This window comes from Protobothrops mucrosquamatus, unplaced genomic scaffold (genome assembly GCF_001527695.2).
Source record: "Protobothrops mucrosquamatus isolate PMUCROS unplaced genomic scaffold, P.Mucros_1.0 scaffold1499, whole genome shotgun sequence".
Taxonomy (NCBI): domain Eukaryota; kingdom Metazoa; phylum Chordata; class Lepidosauria; order Squamata; family Viperidae; genus Protobothrops; species Protobothrops mucrosquamatus.
Genome location: NW_015387673.1, coordinates 455896 through 470077, shown reverse-complemented (window position 1 = coordinate 470077; position 14182 = coordinate 455896). Strand labels below are relative to the sequence as shown.

The 14182-nt window shown below is 45.3% G+C and overlaps 1 protein-coding gene across 1 annotated transcript; it reads left to right on the top strand.

Annotated features, from left to right (window-relative positions):
• Positions 1–1390: 1390 nt before the first annotated feature.
• On the top strand, positions 1391–13453 carry NGDN (neuroguidin). Its single transcript, XM_015822241.2, has 11 exons — positions 1391–1458; positions 2086–2145; positions 2290–2361; positions 3865–4002; positions 5639–5723; positions 5821–5873; positions 8560–8686; positions 8807–8975; positions 11154–11310; positions 12452–12512; positions 13312–13453. The coding sequence occupies exons 1-11, from the start codon at positions 1414–1416 to the stop codon at positions 13329–13331; spliced, it is 987 nt and encodes a 328-aa protein (XP_015677727.1). The 5' UTR covers positions 1391–1413; the 3' UTR covers positions 13332–13453.
• Positions 13454–14182: the final 729 nt, after the last annotated feature.

Here is a 14182-nt window from a genome sequence, read left to right as displayed (position 1 = left end):
TGTAAAGCAGGGGGTCTTCAAATTTGGCCCTTTGATGACTTGTGGACTTCAACTCCCAGAATTCCTCAGCCAGGCATGCTGGCTGAGGAATTCTGGGAGTTGAAGTCCACAAGTCATCAAAGGGCCAAGTTTGAAGACCCCTGCTTGTGGACTTCAACTCCCAGAATTCCTCAGCCAGGCATGCTGGCTGAGGAATTCTGGGAGTTGAAGTCCACAAGTCATCAAAGGGCCAAGTTTGAAGACCCCTGCTTGTGGACTTCAACTCCCAGAATTCCTCAGCCAGGCATGCTGGCTGAGGAATTCTGGGAGTTGAAGTCCACAAATCATAAAAGGGCCAAGTTTGAAGACCCCTGATGTAGAGTAAGGTAAGAACAGCCATCTTGAGTCCGTTCCAGCATACTCTTCTTTAACTAATGTTCGAAGTTACATCGGCACTGAAAAAGTGACTTACGACCAGTCCTTGCTCTTACGACCACCGAAGCATTCCCCACGGTCACATGATCATAATTTGCGCGCTTGGTCACTGGCATATATTTAGGCACTGTGTTGCAATCCTCACAGCAGAGTTTCTCAATCTTAGCCATTTTTAAAATTCCTGGACTTCCACTCCCAGAATTCCCCAGCTGCATTTGTGGACTTCAACTCCCAGAATTCTGTAGCCGCTACCGGTATGTGTAGATCTCAGCTCTCAGAATTCTCCAGTCATACTAAAGTTGCCACGGTTGAAATAAACCGGTTTATTTAGAGCATATTTTTCGAAACCCTTTTCAATCTAGTCTCCAGATTGTTGGACTACAATGCCTATCATCCTGGCTGGGGATAATGGGAGATACAGAAGAAGCCTTTGGATAGTTTGCATGATATCTATTAATTAGAAATGGGAAAAAAACAGACTCTCTATAATATAATCAGTTATAAAGGATGCTGTACTGAAAAAAATTATCAATGAAAATTGTAAAAGTAAGAGGAGCTCATTGATTGGGCCAAAAGTTTCGCGGATGGTTCAGGTTCAAATTCTGATAGGCTGTTGGATTCAACGAGGCGGGGATTCAGCAAGAATCTGTTTATAACCCTTTTAAAGTTTCTGATTGGTCAACGTTCCAAAGGGGAGGCCCCACCTCCTACCCTCATTGGCCACATCTATCCTGCAGGAGGTGGGCTCTTAAGCGCTATTGGCTATTTACCTTCGTCAAAGAAGCGGAGAGGCCCGCTTTTAAAACTTCCATCTGCTCCTTTAAAAAAAAAAAAAATCCTCGCTAGACTTCGGCATGATTGGCTGGAAGGCTTCCGTATCGCTCAGCCATTGGCTAGAGGTCTGTGCCGGAGAGGCGGGCGTCCTCTCGGATTGGACAACTCGCTTGAAGAAGGCGGGATTTCTCCCAGCAGGAACTTTTCCACGTGGGAGTCGGAGCGATGGCGGAGCGGCTGCCTCCGTCGTGTGAATTGATGGACTCGCGTGTGAGCAGGGGGCCTTGGAGGGAGGGGAGGCGTACACACACGTGTTGAACACGGGCCGACAATGCCTTTTGTCTGAGCAGATGCTCTTTGCCCTGAGTGTGTGATCAGGGCAGAATTGGATCGATTTAATTTGATATATTTAATGCAATTAAATATATTAATGTATTTGTGCATTGTAATGTATTTGTGTATTTGTATGTATACGCAGGTGCGTGTCTATGAGCCGTGTGTATGTGCATGTGTGTGTTCTTTTTCTTCCACTCTTATTTCCTCCAATAATAATAATAATAATAATAATAATAATAATAATAATAATAATAATAATAATAATAATAATGTTGGAAGGGATCCTAGAGGTCATCTAGTCCAGCCCCCTGCTCAGGCAGGAAACCCTATACCATTTCAGACAAATTGATGAAGGAAATCTATTGCGTTACTGATTGACACGATTAAACAGAGAGAGACAAAAAAAAAGACCTCTTTATCACTGCAGGCAGAAATTGTAAATTATACCTAGAGTCCATTCACCTGGAGTAATATGGAAGGTGGGAATAAGATGGAACAATTCTGGGACACAGAAATTGAATTTTTTCCTCTTCCCTGCCTGTATTTTCTTCCTGGTTTTAGGATATTGTGGAAGCTGACTTACCTGCAGCCCTAACCCTGTTCAAATCTCTCCAAGAACAGGTGAGATAAAGCTTTCAACTTTTCCTGTTACCTGGATTGTTCCGCCCCGTTTTCCAGCTTTATTTTTGCAGCTGGCGGTGTTTCTTCTCTCCCCTTCCTAAAATTTGGTTTTTCTTCTTCCTTCCTTCCTTGGTGGGAATAAAGGTGGTTGCAGTTACCCATCATGTACAACGTTTAGCGCGGAAGATACGAGCAGGAGAGTATCCCACCGAGAAGGTAAGCTTCTGGAAGGCGTGGGGACAAAATATGGAAACTACAGGTAATCCTCGACGTACGACCACAATTGAGCCCAAGATTTCTGTTGCTAAGCGAGACAGTTCTTAAGTGAGCTTTAGCTCCATTCTACAGCCTTTCTTTCCACCGTTGTTCAGTGAAATTGGCTTCCCCCATGGACTTGGCTGGTCAGAAGGTTGCAGAAGGTGATCACGTGACCCCAGGACACTGCAGCTGTCATAAATATGAGTCAGTTGCCCAGTGTCTGAATTTTGATCACCTGACTATGTAGACGCTGCGATAGTTGTATTAAAAAAGGTCATAAGTCGCTTTTTTCCAGCGTTGTCGTAACTTTGAACAGTCACTAAACGGACCGTTGTGAGGACTATCTGTAGTGCTTCTACTGTGAACTTTTAATTATCTGCAAGATCTCCGCAGCCAATTGACACAACTAAGACCAAGGAGCTTATAGTAGATTATAGAAGAGGAATAGAATAGAATAGAGCTAGAAGGGACCTTGGAAGTCTTCTAGTCCAGCCCCCTGCTCAAGCAGGAGAACCTATACCGTCTCAGACAGGTGAATGTCCAGTCTCTTCTTAAAAACCTCCAGTGATGGAGTGCCCATAACTTCTGGTGGCAAGCTGTTCCACTGGTTGATTGTTCTCACTGTTAGGAAGTTTCTCCTTAATTCCAGATTGCTTCTCTCTTTGGTCAGTTTCCAACCGTTGTTTCTCGTCCTTCCCTCTGGTGCTTTGTTGAATAACCTGGCCCCCTCTGCCTTGTGGCAGCCCCTCAAATACTGCTATCATGTCTCCCCTATTTCTTTTTTTTCTTTAGACTAGCCAAACCCAGGTCCCGCAGCCGGTCTTCGTATGATTTAGTCTCCAGGCCTTGGATCATCTTAGTTGCTCTTCTCTGATTTTTTTCCAAAATCTTAACATCTTTTTAGTGATATGGTGACCAAAATTGGCTGTAGTATTCCAGGTGTGGCCTCACTAGGATTTTATAAAGCAGTGAAGGATGTGTGTATATAATGTATGTTCTTATTTGTGGTTTTTACTTGTAGTGTAGTGTGCACTGTGGACAGCAATTTCGTTGTTACACAGTGACAGTAAAGATATTCTATTCCATATTTTCTATATTCTGTTCTATTCTTATTTCTATTCTATTCTTAATTCTATTCTAGTCTTAATTCTGTTCTGTTCTATTCTATTCTTATTTCTATTATTCTTATTTCTATTCCATTCTATTCTCTATTCTGTTCTATTCTCTATTCTATTCTATTCTATTCCATTCCCTTCCATTCCCTTCTATTCTATTCTATTCTATTCTATTCTATTCTATTCTATTCTATTCTATTCTATTCTATTCTATCCCCCCACTGTGTCCATTCCAGTGTCTCCTTTCTGTGGTGGCATTTCATACCTGAATTCTGCTCCCAGAGTCTCCACTCAAGGTCCTAAATCTTCCCCATGGTTCACCAACCTCCTTTTCTCTTCTTATCAGGGCCTCAGTTTCCTGGAAGTCAAGGACCATCTCCTTCTCCTCTACCTTCAAGATCTCTCACACTTGATGTTGGAGAAGACCTCAGGACGGTCTATGGCCAATCACCCTGCCTTACTGCGGCTGGTGGAAACGCGGACGGTATGAGCCATCCTGGACTTCTTGCAGGGAGATCTGGTCCATTAGATGGCTGGACTTTAACTCCCAGAATTCTCCAGCCAGCTGAGGAGGAGGATTCTGGGAATTTCATGCTGGCTAGGGAATTCTGGGAGTTGAAGTCCAGATACTGGAAAGTTGTGTGATTGCAATTGGCTGGCATAGCTCTTCTCAAGGAATAAGATTTTTTTCAAAAAAACAATAAATCAAAATTTTAAATGCATGTTTGTTATTTTTTTAAAAATTATTTATATTTGCTTATATATTTGTTAGAGGTTGATCCTCCGTTTTATATAGCAAACCAAGCCTTTCCAGCCACACCACAGCCCTGCAAGGTAGGATGGCTAAGAGACTACAGTAGTCCTCAACTTATGACCAAAATCAGATCTTAAGCAGTTTCCAAAATAATTTTTATTGCTCTCTTGCTGGTTTTTCCCAAAGATTGTGAGCCAATCACCCTTCTTTGGACCTGCCTACCTTGCAGGGTGATCATTGTGGTGGAAAATGGGAGGGGGGGGAGGCGAAGCTGTGTAGGCTGCCTCTTGAATAAGAATCTAATAAATCATCAGAATAATCAATAAAATTCTGAGCTGTTAGGTGTGATTTAAGGCTAAAGCTAAAATTGGGAGATGTTTTATATTGACAAGTCACTCAGAATCTCAGGATAACACCGCGCGGGCGGTGTTGGGAGGGACTCGTCGCTCCCACGTAACACCGCTGCTGCGCGAGCTGCACTGGCTGCCGGTGGCCTTCCGGGTGCGCTTCAAGGTGCTGACTATCATCTTTAAGGCGCTCCATGGCANCCCACAGGGTGGGTCTCCTCAGGGTGCCGTCGGCCAGACAGTGCCGGCTGGCGACCCCAAGGGGGAGGGCCTTCTCTGTGGGAGCTCCCACCCTCTGGAATGAGCTGCCCCCAGAGATCAGGGTGATCCCTGATCTCCCTTCCTTCCGCCGCGCCCTCAAGACATGGCTATTCCAACAAGCGGGACTGGCCTAGGGGAAAAATTTTAATGGGGTTTAAAGCAATTTTTAAATTAACTTGACCAAATTACTAATATTTGTTTTTACTTATGTTTTTAAATTTGTAGTTTTTGGGGATTAGTGTTTTATCTGGTTGTTGGCCGCCCTGAGTCCGTAAGGAGAAGGGCGGGATATAAATTAAATTAATAAATAAATAAATAAATAAATCAGTTTCTCAACCGTGGCTGCTTTAAGATGGGTGGACTTCAACTCCCAGAATTCCCCAGCCAATATGGCTATTAGAAACCTTGGTAAACTGAAGAGGGGTGGACTTCACCTCCCAGAATTCCACAGCCAGCATGTCCATTAGCCACCTTGGTAATTTTAAGATGGGTGGACTTCAACTCCCAGAATTCCCCAGCCAATATGGCTGTTAGAAACCTTAGTAAATTGAAGAGGAGTGGACTTCATCTCCCAGAATTCCACAGCCAGCATGTCTGTTAGCAACCTTGGTAATTTTAAGATGGGTGGACTTCAACTCCCAGAATTCCCCAGCTAACATGGCTGGCTTTGGAATTCTGGGAGTCGAAGTCCTCCCATCTTAAAGCTATGGTTGAGAAAGACTAATGTATTTAAATTAAATAATTTGGGGGGGGCACAGGTGCTGGAGAAGATGCGTCCGATTGAGCAGAAATTGAAATACCAGGTGGACAAACTGGTGAAGGCAGCTGTTACTGGGGGACTGGGTGAGTCATGAGGGGTTTGGAGGGGTGTGCTGGGAAAAAAATGGTGCAAACTGGACCCTTAAGTAGAGCCATCTTAAACCGGCTTCTTTCCTTTCAGATGAAAACGATCCCTTGAAATTCAAACCGAATCCGGATAACTTGGTCAGCAAGGTAGGAAAAGAGGAAGATTGGAACACAGGTGGTCCTCCATGTACAACAGTTTGTTTAGGGACCATTTGAAAAATGTGACTTAGGACCATTTTTCACACTTAGGATGGTGGTGGCATCCCCATGATCAGGGATAGGCAACTTTGGCTCTTTTATGACTTGTGGACTTCAACTCCCAGAATTCCTCAGCCAGCGTGAGGGAACTATGACCCTTTTATGACTCGTGGACTTCAACTCCCAGAATTCCTCAGCCAGCGTGAGGGAACTATGACCCTTTTATGACTTGTGGACGACAACTCCCAGAATTCCTGAGCCAGCGTGAGGGAACTATGACCCTTTTATGACTTGTGGACTTCAACTCCCAGAATTCCTCAGCCAGCGTGAGGGAACTATGACCCTTTTATGACTTGTGGACTTCAACTCCCAGAATTCCTCAGCCAGCGTGGCTCACCATGCTGGCTCAGGAATTCTGGGAGTTGAAGTCCATGAGTCATAAAGAAGCCAAGGTTGCCTATCCCTGCCCTTGATCATATCAGCAAAAACCAAAAGTGACTCATAGTTATGTCCATTGCGGTACCCTGGGGTCACAGAACCCCCTTTTGCAACCTTCTGACAGGCAAAGTCAATGGGGAGACCCGATTTACCTCACGGCCGTGTTGCTAAGTTAATAATGGCAGTGACTCGCTTAACAACGGTGGCAGGAAAGGTCGTAAAGTGGGACAAAACCCCCTTTAGAAATGTCTCACATAACAACAAATTTGGGGGGCTCAATTGTGGTCGTAAATCAAGGACTAGCTCGAACAGCCATTTTGGGTCCGATTGTGGTCGTAAGTCGAGCAAAAATGAGTTTGGGGGGGAGGTTCCTGGACCTACGACCGCATTTGGGCCCAATATTGCCATTGTGAAGCCTGGCAGTTTATTAAATGAGCTGTGCTGATTTTACGACCTTTTTTTTTTTTTTTGCCACGGTTGGGAAGCAAATCTCTGCGGTTGTTAAACGAATCACACGGTCATTAAGGGAATCTGGCTCGCCCCACTGACTTGGCTTGTCTGAAGCTGGCTGCAAAGGGCACAAGTGTAAATACACACTTGTTGCCAAGCGCCCAAATTTTATTCCTGTGAGAGTGGGGATGCTTTGACGGTCGTAAGTGTGAGGACCGGTCATGTCCCTTTTTCCCCATGCCAATGTGACAGACGGTCGTAAACTGAGGACTCCTGATAGCCTGGCTGGGGCTTCAGAGCAAAAATGAATTGGGGTCAAATCAAACATCTGGCAGGCTGTGTGACAGCCCCCAGAGCAGTGGATTTGGGTGATGTCAAGATTGGAGAAAGTTAATTTTTATTTTTAAATCAAATTTGCAAAATGTATTTTTGTGCTTGAGTTTTTCTCGATCTCTTGTTTCTCCTCTCCGCTTTTTCGATCTTCGAATTTGGTGGGAAGGCTGCAAACGGTTCATTTATGAAAACTTCCGACTCTCAAAAAAAAAAACCCCGCCGTGTTTTGAGAAAAAGAACATTTCCAGAAGATTTAAAATAGACTGGGATATTTTGCATACATCTGGGAGTGTGCAAATAGGTCCCTTTCTCCCTCTCCGTGTTTCTTTGATGAGTTAGAACTGCTGTTTGGAAAGAGATACTCTGGAAAATGATCAGAGGCTTAATATTAATCATGTATCTTTTGATTGAGGTTGAGCCGAGACCAATTTTAAGCCAGCTTGGAAGATGGTTTGATCATTACTGGGAGAAAAAGGGATGTTGGCCTAATAGCAGTTCGGCCCTTGTGACTTGAGAAAAAGTCACGGTGATGCTTAGGAGAAAGTTTTCTGTCCTTCAAAAAAATGTTTTTATCTTCCTTTTATCTTTATTTATCTTCTCATGAGTGTCCCAGAGTCACCAGGTCAGCTGTCATGACTAGAACTCACCGTCTCCTGGCGATTGGCCCAACGTCATCCAGCCGGTTTTTGTGCCTAAGGCGGGACTAGAACTCACCACCTCCTAGTGATTGGCCCAAAGTCACCCAGATGGCTTTCATGCCTGGGATTAGAACTCACCACCTCCTAGTAATTGGCTGAAAGATACACAGATGGTTTTCATGCCTAAGGCGGGACTAGAACTCACCATCTCCTAGTGATTGGCCCAAAGTCTCTGAAATGGCTTTCATGTCTGGGACTAGAACTCACCACCTCCTAGTGATCTGCCCAGTCTCCCAGATAGTTTCATGCCTGGGACTAGAACTCACCACCTCCTAGTGATTGGCCCAAAGTCACCCAGATGGCTTTCATGCCTAAGGCGGGACTAGAACTCACCATCTCCTAGTGATTGGCCCAAAGTCTCTGAAATGGCTTTCATGTCTGGGACTAGAACTCACCACCTCCTACTGATTGGCCCAAAGTCTCCCAGATGGTTTTCATGCCTAGGGCGGGACTAGAACTCACTGTCTCCTGCTGATTGGCCCAAAGTGAAATGCACAAACACTGGCTGGAGAGAATTCTGAGAGTTGCGATCTAACCGCTGGCTGGGGGATTCTGGGAATTGAAGTCCCCACCTCATAAAATTACCCAGATTAAGAAACATGGATCTACTCTTTAAGTTCAACCCATCCCTTGCAATTAGAATTAACAGACCTGGAAGGGACCTTGTAGGTCATCTAGTCCAACTCCCCCGCCCAATTCTCTTGTCCCGTTCCCAGCTCAGCGACTCGGAAGACGGAGAAGAGGAAGAGGATGTTGGGGGCGCCGCCAAGACTCCTGGGAAAGAGACCTCCAAAGGAGGCATCCGGAAATACATCCCACCTCGCCTGGTCCCCGTGCATTACAGTAAGAATGCAACCTGGTTTGAGCAAAGGGAGGGGCGGAGTTTGGCGTCGCGACGTAAGGAAGAATAAACCGGGTTGCCGTATCCGGCACGAACGTCTCTCTCTTGTCTATCTCTCGCAGACGAAACCGAGATGGAGAGAGAGAAGAAGATGGCCGAACAAGCCAAAAAGCGAGCGCTGAGTAGCTCCATCATCCGGGAGCTGAAGGAGCAGTATTCCGACGCTCCGGAAGAGATCCGGGAAGGGCATCACGCCCACACGGCCCGGCAGAACCGGGAGGATGAGCACCGGTTAGTGAGGAAGGAGGGAAGGGTCAGACCAGGGGCAAAGGAGGGCGAGGGGGAGTTTCCTTCCTTCCTTTTCTTTCTTTCTTTCTTCTTTCCTTTTTCTTTCTTTCTTTCCTTCCTTCTTTCTTTCTTTTTTCTTCCTTCCTTCTTTTTGTGTATGTAATCACACTTGGCCAAATAAAATTTCTTTCTTTCTTTCTTTCTTTCTTTCTTTCTTTCTTTCTTTCTTTCTTTCTTTCTTTCTTTCTTTCTTTCNTCTTTCTTTCTTTCTTTTTCTTTCTTTTTTCTTCCTTCCTTCCTGTTGTGTATGTAATCACACTTGGCTAAATAAAAGTTCCTTCCTTCCTTCCTTCCTCTTGTGTATGTAATCACACTTGGCCAAATAAAAGTTCTTTCTTTCTTTTTTCTATCTTTCTTTTCTTTCTTTTTATTTATTTATTTTTATTATTATTACTTACTTGCTTACTTTATTTATTCATTTATTTATTGGGTCCTGCCTCTGTGTTATTTTTACAAATAATTCCAGACAAAATACTCCTTCATCCTCCCAGCTTCCCCACAGTAACACCCCTGTGAGGTGAGCTGGATTGAAGAGAGACAGAGATTGACCCAGCCAGCTTTCCATGCCGCGGACGGGACTAGAACTCCCCGTTTCCTGGTGATCAGCTCAAAGTCACTCGGCCCATTTTTCTGCCTAAGGCAGAACTAGAGCTCAACATCTCCTAGTGCAGTGGTTCTCAACCTGTGGGTCGGGACCCCATTTGGGGTCGATCGACCATTTCATGGGGGTCGCCAAGCAAGGTTGTCCGCCATTTTTTTTGTCCGCCATTTTTTCCCCCTTTTCCGGCGGGTGCCTTACGTCCCTTGGGCTGGGCCAGCTGGTGGTCGGCCTGCTCCGTCTCTGCTGCTTGCCAGTTACGCCTCGGCCGGCGCAGGGGGCGGAACCACGCATGCGCAGCACTCCTGGGCAGGGAAAGTCCTCGACTTACGACCGGTTGGGTAGTCCTCGACTTACGACCGGTTTAGTCCTCGACTTACGACCGGTTTAGTCCTCGACTTACAACTGGTTTAGTCCTCGACTTACGACCGGTTGGGGTCGCGGCATTAAAAAGGTTGAGAACTACTGTCCTAGTGATTGTCTCATAGCCACCCAGCTGGCTTTCGTGCCTATGGAGAGACTAGAACTCACCGTCTCCTGGTGATTTACCCAAAGCTACCAGCCAGCTTTAATGCCCAAGACGGAACTAGAATTCATTGTCTCCTGGTGATTGGCTTAAAGTCACTCAGCCGACTTTCATGGCTAAGGCCGGATTCGAACTCACCATCTCCTGTTTTCTAGCCCCATGCCTTAACCACTAAACCCAACTGGCTTCCAGGAGGGTTGAACGTAACGGTGGGCCAAACTTTCTTAACTTAAAATACTCCTCAGTGTATCTCCAGGCGTGCAATGAAAACACCCAGGGTTCAAAAGTTTCCAAAATATATTTGGGCTTGAGAGAAGGAATGGGGAGATCCCAGGTTTTCTGGCAAGATTGGAAAAATAGAATAGAAATAAAGAATAGTAGAGAATAAAGAATAGAATAGAATAGAATAGAATAGAATAGAATAGAATATGCGTTGTCTTACCTGAACGCCTTTTCTCAGCATGATGATGGAGAATAGAATAGAATAGAATAGAATAGAATAGAATAGAATAGAATAATAAAATACAGAATAGAAATAGAATAGAATAGAATGCAGTATAGAATAGAATATAGAATAGAATATAGAATAGAATGCAGTATAGAATAGAATAGAATAAAATACAGAATAGAATAATAAAATACAGAATAGAATTAGAATAGAATAGAATGCAGTATAGAATAGAATATAGAATAGAATAGAATAGAATAGAATAGAATAGAATAGAATAGAATAGAATAGCAGTTGGAAGGGATCTCATAGGTCATCTAATCCAACCCCCCACCCATTGCGAAGGTTTATGGGTTGGGTGCCCAGGCTCTGATAAGGGAGAGCACCGTGGAAGGACCCAAAGGAGAGGCCTCAGAGATCTTGAAGCAGAAGTCTCAGTTGTACTGGGTGGAGCCTCCAGAGGCAGACGCAATCTACCTTGGAACACCATCAGCCGGGCTGCCTTCTTTCACCTTTGCTTTCCAAACATGTCCCATCTTTTTCTCGCAGGACACACTACGAGGAGAGCATGATGGTCCGTCTCAACGTGACCCGGAAGGAGAAAGCCCGTCGTAGACAAGGAGGGGTCCTCGGCTCCCAACTCGGCTCCCTCACCCACTTCCGGGACATCAGCGCCCTCACGGGGGCCACCCCATCTCTGGGAGATGTGAGTGTCATGCCTAAGGAGGGACTAGAACTCACCATCTCCTGGTGACTGGGCCAAAATCACCCAGCTGGCTTTTGTGCTAAGACAGGCCTAGAATTCCCTGTCTCCTGGTGATTGGGCTAGGGTCGTCCAGCCGGCTTTCATTCCTAAGGCGGGACTAGAACTCCCAGTCTCCTGGTGACTGGCTCAAAGTCACTTAGCTAGCTTTATTGCCTAAGGCGGGACTAGAACTCACCGTCTCCTGGTGACTGGCTCAAAGTCACTTAGCTAGCTTTATTGCCTAAGGCAGGACTAGAACTCACCGTCTCCTGGTGACTGGCTCAAAGTCACTTAGCTAGCTTTATTGCCTAAGGCGGGACTAGAACTCACCGTCTCCTGGTGATTGACCCAAAGGCGGGACTTGAACTCATAATCTCCGGCTTTCTAGCCTTAAGTCCTTGGAATAGCTGATCTATGCCCGTAAACCTTCCTACTTACCATGCTTTGCAAACCGGGAGTGGATCCCCTTAGCCATGGAGGGGATCATCAGATCTTTGCGTGCCTGTGGCTTCTTTATGAGAGAGTCTGGGGTGGTGTTTTCAAACCTCAGCCACTTTAAGATGGGTGCACTCCGACTCCCAGCATTCCACAGCCGGCAATGTTAGCTGAGGAATTCTGGGAGTTGAAGTCCACCATCTTAAAATTAGTAAGGTTGCTAACAGCCATTTTGGCTGAGGTATTCTGGGAGATGAGGTCCACCCATCTTAAATTTACTAAGGTTCCTAACAGCCATATTGGCTGAGGAATTCTGGGAGTTGAAGTCCACCCATCTTAAAATTACAGTGGGTGGCTGGCTGGGGAATTCTGGGAGTTGAAGTCCACCCATTTTCAATTTACTAAGGTCCCTAACAGCCATATTGGCTGGGGAATTCTGGGAGTGACTCGCTAAATGGTTGTAAAATGGAATCGGGTCCTGCGGCGATCTGCTGAACAATTGCAATGATTTACGACCAAAATTCCAGGTTCCCTTGCGGTCCTTAATAGAGGACTTATCTCCTGAAGTGCGGAATCCTCTTCTCCATCCTTAGATTCCCCTCTGCGTCCTGATCTTCTCTTTCCTCTGATCTCTTTTTTTTCCCTTCTCTCGCTTCCTCCTTAACAGGATTTAAATCCACCCAACAAGAGAAGGAAGAAGATCAGCACGAAACGGGGCAAGAGGAAAGGTAAGCGCTGAATTAAAAGCAGGTGATCTCTTTCTCCCCCCCCCTCCCCTTTTAAATCAGAAAATTAGGAAGTTTAGCAAAACTTCCTGCCTGCACTCCCAAATTCCGGCTGACTCCGGTTGGCGGTTTAGGAAGCGACGGGAAATAAATCTGAGTTCGAATTCAAAAATCTGAGTTCGAATTCTTCCCTTGTGAAAAGATTAAAATCTGGAACGGTGCAAAGCAAGGAAGCCTCAAAAAATCGAAAGTCCCAAATAGCTACCGGGCATTTTGTTTTTTTTGTTTTTTTTCTCTCAAATTTGCCGTAAAGTATAAGTAAAGTCCTCGACTTGCGACAATTTGTGTAGTGGCCGTTTGAAGTTACAACGGAAGTGGAAAAAAGCGATTTAGGGTCATTTTTTCACACGACCCGTCGCAGCGTCTCCGTGGTCACGTGATCAGAATTCAGACGCTTGGCAACTGCTTCAAATTTATGACGGTCGCAGTGTCCCGGGGCGTGTCAGGTGATCCCTTTTTGTGACAAGCCAAGTCAATGGGGGGGAAGCCAGATTAAGTGATTTACTTAATACCTGTGACAAGAAAGGCGGTAAAATGGAGCAAACCCCACTTAGCAAATGTCTCGCTAAGCGACAGAAATTTTCAGCTCCGTTGTGGTCCTTCCTGAGGTCTAGCCTCTTGATAGAAACCCAGCCTCTTCCTACCCGAAGCTATATTTTTTTTTTCCTGCACTAAATTCATTCCCTTCCTTCCCTTCCTTTCTTTCTTTCTCTCCCCTTCTTTTCCCTCCCTCACCCTCCAGGTTTCCGCAGGAGACGATAAACCTCACTACTCGGGATTGAGGTCTGCAGATCCCCAATAGCTGGGAATGACACCCCGATTTAGCCCGTAACAATTAACAGTCATTCGTTGTTAATAATAAAGCTGAAGGGCTGTTTAAACTCTGGTTTGCTTTTTTTTTTCACTTTCCCGTGATGTCCGTTAGGGGGGTGTGTGAGGGAAAAAAAAAAAAGCAAATTTGGGTTTTGCTCTTAATTCCCATTTCCCCCTTGGTGTGAAGAAAAGGGATTTTTTTTCCCCAAAAAAGAATTTGAAGTTTAACAAGATTAAACCGGTTCCCGACGGGCGATCAGGACTTGTCCCTTTCTCGATTTTTCTCCGCTGTTTCTGCAATTCACACACACACACACACACACACACACACACACAATCTCAGGTTGCTTTCTGAAAGCATAGCACAGGGGTCTTTCAAGCTTGGCCCTTTGATGACTTGTGGACTTCAACTCCCAGAATGCCTCAGCTAGTGTGCCTGGCTGAGGAATTCTGGGAGTTGAAATCCACAAGCAGGGGTCTTCCAACTTGGCCCTTTTATAAGACTTGTGGACTTCAACTCCCAGAATTCCTCAGCCAGCAACATGTTGTGACTTCGGGCTGTGTTTTCTTTCTTTTTTTCTTCTTTTCTTCCCTCCCTCTTTCCTTCCTTTCTTGCTTCCTTCCCCCATTCCTTTCCTTTTCTTCTTTTTATCTTCCTTCCATTCCCTTCCTTCTTTCCCTCCTTCCTTCTTCCTCCCTATTCCCTTTCCTTTCTTCCTTTTTCCTTCCTTTTCTTCCTCCCTTCCCCTTCTCCCTATTCCTTTCCTTTTTCCTCCTTCCTTTCTTCCCTTTTTTCCTTC

Coding starts and splice junctions, on each gene's coding strand:
- NGDN (XM_015822241.2), top strand. CDS start 1,414: ATGGCGGAGCGGCTGCCTCCGTCGTGTGAATTGATGGACTCGCGT. Junction 2,362..3,864: donor GAGAGTATCCCACCGAGAAG/GTAAGCTTCTGG, acceptor TCTTCTTATCAG/GGCCTCAGTTTCCTGGAAGT. Junction 12,513..13,311: donor GAAACGGGGCAAGAGGAAAG/GTAAGCGCTGAA, acceptor CTCACCCTCCAG/GTTTCCGCAGGAGACGATAA.